The 12,104-nt window shown below is 44.2% G+C and overlaps 1 protein-coding gene across 1 annotated transcript in view; it reads left to right on the top strand.

Moving 5' to 3' along the window:
- Positions 1 to 1,290: 1,290 nt before the first annotated feature.
- Positions 1,291 to 12,104, top strand: part of MTM1 (myotubularin 1) — a 74,913-nt gene continuing 64,099 nt past the window's right edge. Inside the window, exons 1-3 of the mRNA XM_077771214.1 lie at positions 1,291 to 1,359; positions 4,158 to 4,230; positions 5,995 to 6,089. Of these exons, the coding sequence (XP_077627340.1) occupies positions 1,297 to 1,359; positions 4,158 to 4,230; positions 5,995 to 6,089 (231 nt within the window). The 5' untranslated portion in view covers positions 1,291 to 1,296. The remainder of the gene's footprint in view (positions 1,360 to 4,157; positions 4,231 to 5,994; positions 6,090 to 12,104) is intronic.

Genomic DNA, 12,104 nt, shown 5'->3' on the forward strand with positions numbered 1-12,104 from the left:
GCTACCTCTTAATAGTTTCAGGTTTAATTTTATAAAGAAGCATTTTATTTTGCCATAATTACTTTCAAGCCTCAGGATAGTTCCCTAGTTTCACTGCTGTAGGATTTGGTGAACCAGTAGACAAGCTCACCCCATCATGATGTTTCACAGTATTGTGTATTTTGTACATAATCACTCATTGACCAAATAGGAGTGCCAAGTATGTGCCAGGATGCAGCCATGACCCAGATGGACCCCTATCCTTGCCTTGGTGGGTTGAACTCCAGTGGGGGAAGCCTGGCAGTCGTAATCTTGTAGGATTGTCCCCACGTAGCCATCCCCGCCTCTATCCTGGTGGTAACCCTTACCTGCATCCTTGTCATCTCTCTTGGTCCTTGCTTTGACCATGACCAGCACAGTGCAGCTATCAAATCCACTAGGTTTGTACCAAGGTATGCTAATAGTCGCCGTGCCAGATTTTGTTAGTGAGGGGTTGCTTTTTTAATGAGCTTCACAAAAAGATCCCATAAATATCTACAGTCCCCTTGTTGATGTGGTTTACCTCCCAGTGACTTCATATGTATCCCTCTGTGGCATTCCCTTTGAGAAAGAAAATAGCTAAAGCATTACTTAGTTTCCCGCTGTTGCTGTAGTCTTCACAAATTTAAGTCTTCGCATTAGAACGATATTGTGTGTTCTGAATATGATGCTTTCATTTAAGTCTGAATTGTGATGAATATGCATTATTTAAATGAAGTATAAAGTTTCCCTAGAAAATACTGATCAAATCAAATCTCGCTAATTTGATTTCCATCAAATCCATGACACTTTAAATTGCCTCAATTTGGAGAAGACAGAATTCTTAAAGGCGAAAAAAGTGGGAGAGTTCAGTTGTCTACCTTTTTTACCACTCTGCTTGTCTGCTTCTAAATTATCTTCAAAAATTAAGAAGTGTGGAGATTTGAGGCCTGTTGGCATGATCACTAAACCTGGTATTTTTTTGAGATGACAATTTGAACGCTATGAATAACAGTTCTGGGAGTATGTGTAGTGTCTCCCACTGAGCTCCCCCAAGTACACTTAGCTGTCCTTTTCTTCCCCAGCTCCCAGTACCTTTGTTGGAGCTCTTCCACGTGACCTGTGCTGTGCTTAGTCTCTCATGTGTCTCATTCCCACTGGGGAGACTACCACGGGAATGGCCTGAAGAGCATAGTCCATTGGTTCTCAGTTACAATCTCAGGTGCCTCATTGTTGGACATGCATACAAATTCAGTTGATCATTGAATGTTGTCTTTTGTTGTTGTTAGACTTTCCAGGATGGCTTCTGCACCAACTTCTAAATATAATTCACACTCCTTGGAGAATGAGTCTATTAAGAGGGTAAGTTGTGTGTTCAGCTTTATTTGTGCCTCTTTTTCTGCATTTCTCTTCTTATATTTGCATATTGGGTGGTCATTTCAGGCTTATTGAATTATTTCATTATTCACTCACATAAGGTGAATTCTTCAATATGTGTGGTTTTATTTACTATCCTACCTTGTTCCAGAAAAGACAAAATTCCATTTACATAAGTTTTGCATTTGTAAATCCTTTCATGTAACTTCATCTTTGAGAACCTCTGTTTTGTGAACTGCTGCCAGACGTTGTATTTAATACAGTAGGCAATCTCTCAGTCTTGAAAGCTTTGTGAGAGAGACATTGGAAGGCCAAGGCCCACTGAGCAGGCAGTTACATCTTCCTAAATATTGACCTTATTTTCTAATTATGATGATAAAATGATTGCATGACCAAAACAAATACAGCATTAAGAAAAAATTGTCCAAAGGCTCAAGGAGAAAATAGTGTAATTAGAGGGAGATTTTGCAACCTATATTGAAAGGAAGGGATGAATTTAAAATAAGCTTTACGCATGGCCTTTTGAAGCTTTTTGATACATTTACCAATTCTCCAGCAGAAAGGCTGATTTACACCCCCGCCAGCAGTGTACTGGGTGATGAAGCAGTCAGAAGGGAGCCAGCTAGTGTCTTTGAATTTGGTAGCTCCCTGAGTATTAATGAGGGTGACCTTTTTAAAAAAAGTAGTGTTTATTGTCCATTTGCATTTCTTTTTTGAAGTGGCTGTTTGTGTCCTTTGCCTATTTGCTTTTTGGGGTGTTTGAGAGGATACTTTTCTAATGATTCATAAATGTTCTTTACTTATTGTGATAATCAATTCTTATATACATTACAGGTCTTTTTCCTAGCTTATTGTTGGCCTTGTAATTATTTTTATGGCATTTTGATTNTATTTTTTTTATGTTTTATTTATTTCTAGGAGAGAGAGAGAGACAGACAGCGTGAGCAGGGGAGGGTCAGAGAGAGAGGGAGTGACAGACTCTGAAACAGGCTCCAGGCTCTGAGCTGGCAGTCAGCACAGAGCCCGACGCGGGGCTCGAACCCACAAACCGCGAGATCATGACCTAAGTGAAAGTCGGACGCTTAACCGACTAAGCCACCCAGACGCCCCTAGTATATCCCATCTTAATCCCATGTTATCCTGTGTTAACCAAACATGTGTTTCCCTAATTTTGTGGTTGAATTATACTTTCTTCTCCTGGCCCAGAACTGTCATCTTTAAAAGGCATACTGAACATTAATGCTCATTACGCTTGTTTGTAGTTAGTGAGAGGCAGCAGTAAAGGGTATTGATGATTTCTTTCCAGTCTTAGATCATTTATGTAAGTTGTGTGGTTTTGCTCCCCGTTGGAGAAGTCATTCCTGGCTGGGAGCAATCTGTCTTGCCCTCCTAGTTAAAATGCTTAGCTTGCAGGCACTAACACATGGAAAACTGGCTAGGAATTTTCACTTTGTGCCTGAATAAAAATGATAAAACCATAAAAAATCTAGTAGAGCACCTAACTTTGACAGCTTGCATCTAACCTAAATACACAACTGACACTCCCCTTTTTTTCATAATACACATCTGCACAGCCCTTGATAATTCACAAAATGGTGCCTTGTGCATTTTGTGTCCCCTCATCTCACAAAAGCCCTTTGAGGGAAGTATTACAACTTTACACATGGAAAGTCATACTGTAAATGTCTTGTGCCCAAATAGATGTTAAAGATGTAGACACAGGCAGCGTGTCCTTGGCGTTGATTCGCATGGGCAGCTCAGTAGGCTGGAAGCCACCTTTGACTGGCATCCAGGTCACAGTGACACCTGTGGCAGCTTCGATTCTTAGAGCTCCCCTGAGGGCTGTGGTGGTCTTACTGTGCAGCCTGCCGGGCGGAGCTGCTGCCGGTGATAGAATGAGGCCCGTGCCTGGCGTACCTCTAAAGCCAACAGACCTAGAGACCTAGTGAAGTAGCATGAAGAATTTGTGTAGCGAGTTCCTAAGGTCCTTGTCAGCTCAGAAGTTCAATGACTGACTGCCCTTTTCCTCTTCTATAGTCACCTACGCAAGGGAGGATGTTAGTAAAATAAGAGACCCAGTATGTAATGAGTTATTTTGTGACATTTTAAGAAGATTCTACAATTAACATTGTTCAGTTAAGGCCCCTTTGAAATGAAGTTTTCAGTGGTGCCTGGGTGGCTCAGTCGGTTAAAGCATCCGACTTTGGCTCATGTCTTGATCTCGAAGTTCACGAGGTCAAGCCCCACGTTGGGCTCTGTGCTGATGGTTCAAAACCTGGAGACTGCTTCTGATTCTGTGTCTCCCTCTCTCTCTGCCCCTCCCCCACTTATGCTCTGTCTCTCTCTCTCTGTCTAAAAAATAATAAACATAAAAAATTAAAATGTTTTCACTTCTGCTCTTAACAAAAGATAACTAAATATTTAATATGAAAAAAAGCTGCCAAAGTGTGTATGTGTGTATAGAATATGCTTGATATTGGCTTTTTATCACTTTCCTGAATGCTGTTAACTGTAAAGCACTTGGAACTGGTGTTTAAAAATTAATATTGAACAGTGCGCTAATGTTATTTACAGACTGAAAGTTAACACAGCTAATGAATATTGATGGTAAGTTGTATTTTTTGGTTGTTTACTTTTTCTGTGCCAATTTTCTATAATGGTAAATATCACTGTAATTTTTTTCTTTTAACAAGTATGTTTCTGGTTGGTTGTGTTCCAGGTTCCTTAAAAAAATCTGTGCAAATGTAATGTCATTCCTTCTGATGCCCCTGTTTCATTTCCAGACTCCTAGGGATGGAGTTAATCGAGACCTCAGTGAGACTGTTCCTCGACTTCCAGGAGAAACTCGCATCACTGGTAAGGGTTCTGTGAAGTTAGGATTCACAGCGTGAAGAGCATCCCAGCAGGGTCAGGTGGTTTCGATCCCTCCTTCTCTTTAGAAGTCAGATTTAGATAAATAGGCTAGCTTTGTTTGAAAGTGTTAACATAAAGGCAACTCTCTGCATTAGTTTCTTGATCAAAGAGTTCTTTCAAGAGTTTCATGCGGTCCAGGATAGAGATATTTTTCCCTCTGTACCCAAGACTGAGAATTATTTAGGAAAAAAATGGATTATCTCTTAAACGTCCTTGTTGGAGCCCTAAGCTNCCTAAGCTCTCATGGTTTGAGGTTATAAGAACAAAATAATATTAAAGTTTTCCAGCCTATGATTTGTGCTTTTTAAAATTATCAACCTAAAGACTTAAGATCTAAGTAATCTTTTCTTTGAAATACAGGAGACCATGTCGGTTTAAAATCTTTCATTTGTCCGAAAACTGTAGTAATGTTGATACAGTATTTTGATTGTTTACTTATTTTTTTCATGATAAATTCATATTAAGGGGAAGGGAGTTACTTTGGAAGGAAGGACCAGATCATTCTGGCTTAAGAATGCAGAAGCATCTGAGGGCTTCTAAGCCAAATGCTGATGTTGTGGGCATTCACATTTTAAATTAGGATCAACACCCTCCCTTGCCTCAGACCACCATACAGTTACCATTGTTTCAGGAAACCCTTTGGTTTGTTAACTAAGATCTGGGTTGTTTGGGTTAAATGGCTAAAACATGGTATTGATTAGATTGAGGTCATAAGCTATGGTGCCTTTGTGAATTGGTTAGCCGTGCACCATGAGAAACTATTCCATGTCCACAGACTTGCACACATGATCCTAGTCTTGAAAATAAAACCAGTGGCATGTGTCCATCCCAATTTCTGGATAACAGCAAAGAGGATAGCTTACTTTGGGCAGTCTTCCTATATGAACTTTTGGTGCTCTGTATCAGTCAGAAGCTTAACCGAGGTAGGAATTTATTGAATTAGCATGAAGTAGTCTTACCGGGTATTTTTCATTTAGTACCCGTGGAGGAAGGGATTTCAAAATTGTTTTAAAAAAATTAAAAGTCATTAACACATTCAAGGACACCCTTGAAAGATAACAGAAGGATATTTTTATTATAATAAATTAACTCTCCTGATTTAGTTCTTTCCTTATGTTTGAGTCTACTAAAGATGTACTATTCTCTTGGCCATCTGTTTTTTACCACTTAAATGATTGAAATGAATCAAGCTTAACACTCTTCTCTGGACTATTAGAAAGAACAGACTATAGACATAGTTCAACCACTGACATTCATTTATTAAAAACATCATGATGTCGGTGTGATTCGAGGCTGGCAAACGGCAAACCCTAATCTGGTGGTTAGGCCACGAGACTGTCCTCCATGAGTTCCTGTCCTCTGGTTGAAGTAGCTCCGTAGTTACCTTTATAACCACCTGGGGGGAGCAGCGGCTGGACCCTCCTTCACTTATGCTCCCCAGCTTTTACCACCTTGCCCCAGCTGGTGATGGCATTTTGGTCAGGCTCCGGGGAGCAAGGCTGGTGCCTGGATGTGACGTGTGGCCCCACTTGACCTAGCACAGTAATGTGGAAACATTGCTAGTGCTTGCTTTCAACCTTTCCTGTGATCTTTTTTTTTTTTTATTGTAGTTATTCTTAGCCAAATAGTTATATTAAAGTAGTGCCATTTGTTGTGTATCTTGGTATATATTTCCATTATTTTAGGGTACTTTTTTTATCTTAATAGACAAAGAAGTTATTTACATATGTCCTTTCAATGGCCCCATTAAGGGAAGAGTTTACATCACAAATTATCGTCTTTATTTAAGAAGTTTGGAAACGGTAAGTAGAATCTAAGACCATCAAGATGACCCTAACTGTTAAAGATAATGCTAAACTGTCTCTCTTCTACCTTGCAAGACTGACTGTGGACCAGATTAACATGGGGGATGTATTTGCTTCTCAGCTCTTAATTTTTGGCTTATGCAAAGCTCGTTTAACACTAACACCTGTATATGTAGGAATAGTGTGAATTTAAACAGAAGTTTTTATCCCACGAAATACTGGGGAAGGGCTGGTAACTGACCCATTTGCTAGCTTGGAGAAGTTGGTTAATATAGAACCATAGTTCTTTACCAGAGGCACAGATGAGAATAACTTGTGGTGCTTAACAGACCCCGTAGATGTCCTGGATGTACTACATCCAGGCCTCTGGCTCAGGTGCGGCTGTAATTTTTAAAACTTTACAGAGGAGGATGCTGATGTGAATCTCCACTCTAGAACTTTCCTAGTGTTCAATTACAAAGTACCAGGTAGCAGTTTAGAGCTAGGATGCCTATGGTATGGCTTAGTGCCAGTCTATGTTTTCATTCCATGCTGAAACATTTGCCATAGCATTTCAAGGAGTGTTCCACTGATGGAACAACGAAATGGAGACAAGATGCCCCAGAAGGGAAGGGAAGAGTGAATAGCTGCTGTGGCTGCACAGAGGGACTTCTGGTAGATATGTTTGGTGGGTTGCTGTTGTCTAGGCCAGTCTGAAGGGGCAGCTGTATTTTGCAGGTGGACCAAGAGGGGAATAAATAGATCCAGGGTACATGGAAGAATAGCCTAACAGCAGTTCATACACAGGAGATGGTGAGACTGTTGAGGGAATCTAGCTTTTTTTCATTGTTTTTACCCTGTAATTTCTTCAGGGCTGTGTTATTGATGCATTATCTTGATTGAATCGAGGCACGTGAACTGCCACTGACTAAGAAACATGGGCTGAATGGTGTTGGTACCCTTAGGTGAAGTTATACACTGGTGTTAAAGGCTCAATGCCAACCAAGAAGGGTGGTCTCTAATGTCTTGCTGTGCAGGGCCCTTCCTCTGCAGCGTTTCTAATGCAGTACACTTGAACACACAGAAAGCATGCACATGCTTTCCAACATGTGAAAAATAGCAAACCAGCCAGTATGCTAGACTACACAGTTGCGATTTGAAATGGCCTTAATCAACCAGGGTATTGGAGTGAAACTAATACAAAGTTTAATGTAGGTAACGTTTATTTAATACAAACCGGTTGCACCAATAAAAGGTGGAGGGGGTCTGTCTTAACAAGGGCTCAAGCTTATTTGATCCAGTAATTGGGCATGATTGATTAAAAAGTTAATATACCTGTAGGCTAAACTAACAAAAGTATATTATATAATAGCCAAATAAGACTGTAGTCCCATCTGAAGTGCCGTGTTCAAATCCAGGTGCCATGTTTTGAGAGGGACATTGGCAAACCAGCAAGGGCTCAGACAAGGGGAACGAGGCTTGTGAAGGGGCTGCAGTATGAGCGATGATTAAAATAAGCGTTGATGTTTCCTCTGAAGAAAAGAAGACAAGGGAGGCATGACAAAGCTCCCTTGGAGCTTTTGAAGTGCCTTTTGTGGAGCAGGGAGCAGACTCCTTCTGTACAGCTCCCAAGAGTCAAAGTGGGACAGATTGAGAGATTTTATGGTAATACATGCAAGAGTTGTCAAAAATGAGAATTAAAGCAAGTGTTATAGTGTCTTTCCTCTCTGAGACTCTTGGCTTGCTGTCCAGCCACGCATGCCCGGTTCCATTTCATGCTGTCACTGATGATGAACTGGGGAAATTTTATTTTTAATTTTGTTTTTCATTTTAAGAGAGAGCATGGGAGGGCCAAAAAGGGGGTGGGGGAGAGAGAGAATTGCAAGCAGGCTCTGTACTGTCGGTGCAGAGCCTGATGCAGGGCTCAAACTCACAAACCGTGAGTTCATGACCCGAGCAGAAACCAAAGATGCTCACCCAACTAAACCACACACTGGGTGTCCTAGGTGGGGACATTTTTTAAACTGGGGTGCCATGACAGGATTGTACAATCTCAACTGCATAAAGCAAGCAAAAACTATCTGTAGAAAAGAGGCCAGAAGGAAACACAGCAAACATCCTAGTACTTGGGGTATCTGGAGAGTGGAATTATGTGTGCTTTGTTATCTCCCTTCAACTTGGAGTGAGCATATATGAGTTTTATAATTGGGAGGGCGCTTAGCAAGCTTTATTTTGTTCTCCTATAGCATTGTAGGAGGTGGGGATTAGCACCAAATCGGTGTACGAAATGCCCATTTGACACCAACTACTAACTTTTATCTTCTTCCACTGTTTCATATAAATATTTTGACCAATGGGCTATAACATTTAGTCCAAGTATAAAAGCAGGAAGCTAATGGCAGAAAACACCATATAAAGAAAGCCATGTAAGTGGTTCTGCAGAAGCCTCAAAGCATAGTCCTCATAGTGTCCCTTAAAGTCTGAATAAGAGCATCAGTTGTGGATTCTGCTGCAGACTGTGTGTTTGGCAAAGAGCTGTCCTCTCACGGGCATTTGGATGCGGACACCTGTGTGTTTCAGGTATGTAAATACTGCAGTGGGAGTCGGCTGTCCCATTCGGTTGAGGTGTCAATGGCAGGTTTCCTGCCTGCCCGGCCCACCCTCGCACCGTCCACATCCTAAGGACAGTAGAAGCACAGTGGCTGTTTCCTTAGATTGTCATTGTGGCCCTCCTTCATGATCACCCCCCCTTCACTCTGTCCTACATGCTGCCTGCAGAGTGATCCTCCATGGAATGAGGCTAGCCAGCTTACTTCTCCATTCTAAAACTCTTGTTGGCTCCCTACTGCCCATAGAATAAAATCTGCTGTCCTTTATATGGCATAAAGATCCTTGTGACTTCTCTTGCTTTGATCCACACCACTTCTGCCCATACCCCCTTCCCTTCTCCCAACATGCAAGGCCCTTCCATGTGTCGGTGTGGATGTGTTGCATGTGCTGTTCTCGCTGTCCCTGGATGCTCCTTTCAGAAGCTGCTGTTTGTCCTTCTGAACCCACCTCAAAAATCATGCTGTCTTTGGGAGCCTCCTCCAGCTTCCAGTGAGGGACCCCTTCCCTCTTTGTGTCTCAGTAGCCCTTTCCCATGCCTCTCTGTTAGCATTTATTGCTGTGAGCCCTTCCCTGGCCAACACTTCCTCTTTCCTTTCCACGTTTGTTTGTTTCTCCTGAGCATTTGCCGCCGCCTCCTATCTTATATATGTCACTGCTTCATCTTGTTCCTTGGCTGTGTGAGGACAGGGATGCTTGTCTGTCTGTCGCCCCATGTCCCCCCGTGCTTAGGGCAGAGCCTGACACATTGAAGGTGCTCAGTCGGGCTGTGTTGAATGAAGGAACTTTGGTGTTCTTCACTTGCTAGTATGTCTGTGGCCTTTACTAATGGTGCGTCTGTTTGGTCCTGTGTGCCTAGCTAGCATGATGTGCACTAGGCAGTAGGCACTCAGTAAAAATGTATTCTATGAGTGAACACGGGAGGGAACAGGCTTCATCGCTCTGTGTGTGTGTGTGTGTGTGTGTGTGTTTAAGTTTGCTTATTTTCAGAGAGAGAGCATGAGCTGGGGAGGGGCAGAGAGAGTGGAGGAGAGAGAATCTCAAGCAGGCTCCGCAATCTCAGCATGGAGCCTGACAAGGGGCTGGAACTCATGAACTGTGAGATAATGACCTGACTCAAAACCAAGAGTCAGACGTTCAACCGACTGGACCACCCAGGCACCCCCATCGCTGTGATTTGACCTCAGTGTAGACCCCACTAAATCATGGCATCTCAAATACCAACACTGCTGCTAGAGTTTGGAAATTTCATAGTCCCCTTTTGACCTCGAGGGTGCTCAGGAATTTGGCTTGGGGTTGATCTTGTGACCACAGCAGGGGCACTTTGGGCACATAATACTCTGCAGTTGGTATACCACCATGGGGAAGACTGCTTTAGCTTCCCTCCCAGGAACCCTTTGGGTTCAAGTGCTATAATGGGTGATAAAAAGCAAAGTAGGCCTCTTGTTCATGTGCTCATACCTTTATTCCAGAACCTCCACCAAGCAGCATGGTGAACTAACACCAAGCTTGGTGAACAACTCAAAGGCGAGTAATTGGGGTATAATGTGACAAAGCCCACAGTGGTTGCATAATGCCATGAGGTTACGAGGGAGAGGGTGATTAACCATATGATGACTCATAGCATGCTTTGTAGAGGAGGTGATATTTGAACCGAGTCTTGAAGAATGGTAACAATTTCCTAGACAGGAGGGGAGAGAGGGAGGAGCATATCAGGTAGAGAGTTTCCCCATCACTTGTATGACCATATGGAGAATACCTCGTACTGTAAAAAGCCGAGTGGTCTGTCAGAGCTGGAGGGGAGCGGGGTGGCAGGGGTGAAGCTGGAACAAGAGTACGCCCCAATAGTCTCTCAAAGTCACACGTCAGCAGTGCACACCTCCTGTGGCCAATTACCTGGTGGATGTGGGTTTCTGGAAGGGACATCAGGCTGCAGTGTGTCTGATAGGTTAGGGAGGGAGACTGGAGGGAGGGAGGGAGAGCAGTGGAGAAGTCAGCCGTCCGGGTGAGCAGCTGGGGCCTCACAAGGTCCTCGTTGTGCCAGGAGGAGGGAACCGCATGGAAGGTTCAGGAGGATGGGGTGGCCCTTTGAAGGTAGGAGTTGGAGGAAGGGCCTCAGGTGGAGAGTGACGCCTGTGATCCTTAGCCTTTGAAATGGACCTCACAGGGAAAGGAACATGCAGGAGAGAAGCCCCTGGGACTCTCAGAACATGTGGACTTGATCACCATACAACCACTGGGTAGAGATGTCTCCAAAGCAGTCGGAAGCGTGACTCTGAAACTTGCGAAGTTGTTAGCAACATCAGTGTTGGTGAACGCTGCATATATCCCTGTGATTACCTGAGAAGAAGATGTGACAAGGACATGTGGGCTGTTGCTAGAATCCTGGGGACCACGAGCGTTCTTGGGGGGTGGGGGCTGGGGAAGGCGGGGATTGCCAGCGTAGGAGAGAAGCAGCAGTCTCAGCAGTAGAAAATTTGAGCGAAGGCTTTGGTGGAAGTTGGTAGAAGAGAAAAGACTCAAAAAGGAAAAGAGCAGATGGAATGCTGCAAGGCTCAGCGGGATAAAGAATGAGCAGAGGCCACAGAGGGCGGTCATTGGGTCACTGGGAGCACTGGTGGGAACCGATTCTGTGGATATGCCATTCTGATCGCCATTTCACTCCTCCTTCCACCTCCCAGGCCTCAGCACAGCAGGCTTGTCTCCAGTCCCCATCCCCGGGGCTTCCCCTTCTCCCTGGCTGCAGGGAACGCTGCTGCCTGCTGGCGATGCTCCTTCCCGCACACTGTCCCCATCTGGGCACAACAGACAGGCAGAGCGATTCCCTGGTCACCCCTGAGCTTCCTTTGGATTTGAGTGCCACCTGTCAACTGGCTCGTTTCTCATTCCTTGCTGCTGCTCAAGACCGCCTGGCTTTTCACCCACCATACCAGATGCCTGGCCCGAGGTGGAGGTCTTCAGCTCTTCCTCCCTCCCCAGTTCCTTCTTCTGGTGCTCCAGCTTCTCTGGGTGCTACTGCTTGTCTTCCAGTTGTCCTGGGACCCCCGCCCCTCCCCTCCCGTCTCCGTGGTCCTCTTCACGTGTGCCTTGCCTCACCCTAGTCCAAGGTCTCATCCCAGTCCATTGCTGGGACTGCTCATTAGCTTCCCTACCTGCAGTCTCTCCCCACTCCCTTCTCTCTGGCTCTCAAAGACGTCCTTACAGTGTGCCCTCCCCCTACTCAGAGACTTGGCTGCTTTCCTCCCTCATTTCCAGTACCTTAGCCAGGGAGTTAGGGGTGCCTTCCTACCTCTGTCCAGTGTGCCTGCTCTGTGCTCTGGCTCAGATGCAGTACTCACTGTCCCCCAACTAAGCTCTGTGCTTTCTCCTCCGGACCTTCCTTCAGGCCAGTTTTTTTTCACCTAGAGCTCACAAATCATCCTTACC

The sequence above is a fragment of the Crocuta crocuta genome, unplaced genomic scaffold (assembly GCF_008692635.1).
Source record: "Crocuta crocuta isolate KB4526 unplaced genomic scaffold, BGI_CrCroc_1.0 scaffold1304, whole genome shotgun sequence".
Classification (NCBI taxonomy): domain Eukaryota; kingdom Metazoa; phylum Chordata; class Mammalia; order Carnivora; family Hyaenidae; genus Crocuta; species Crocuta crocuta.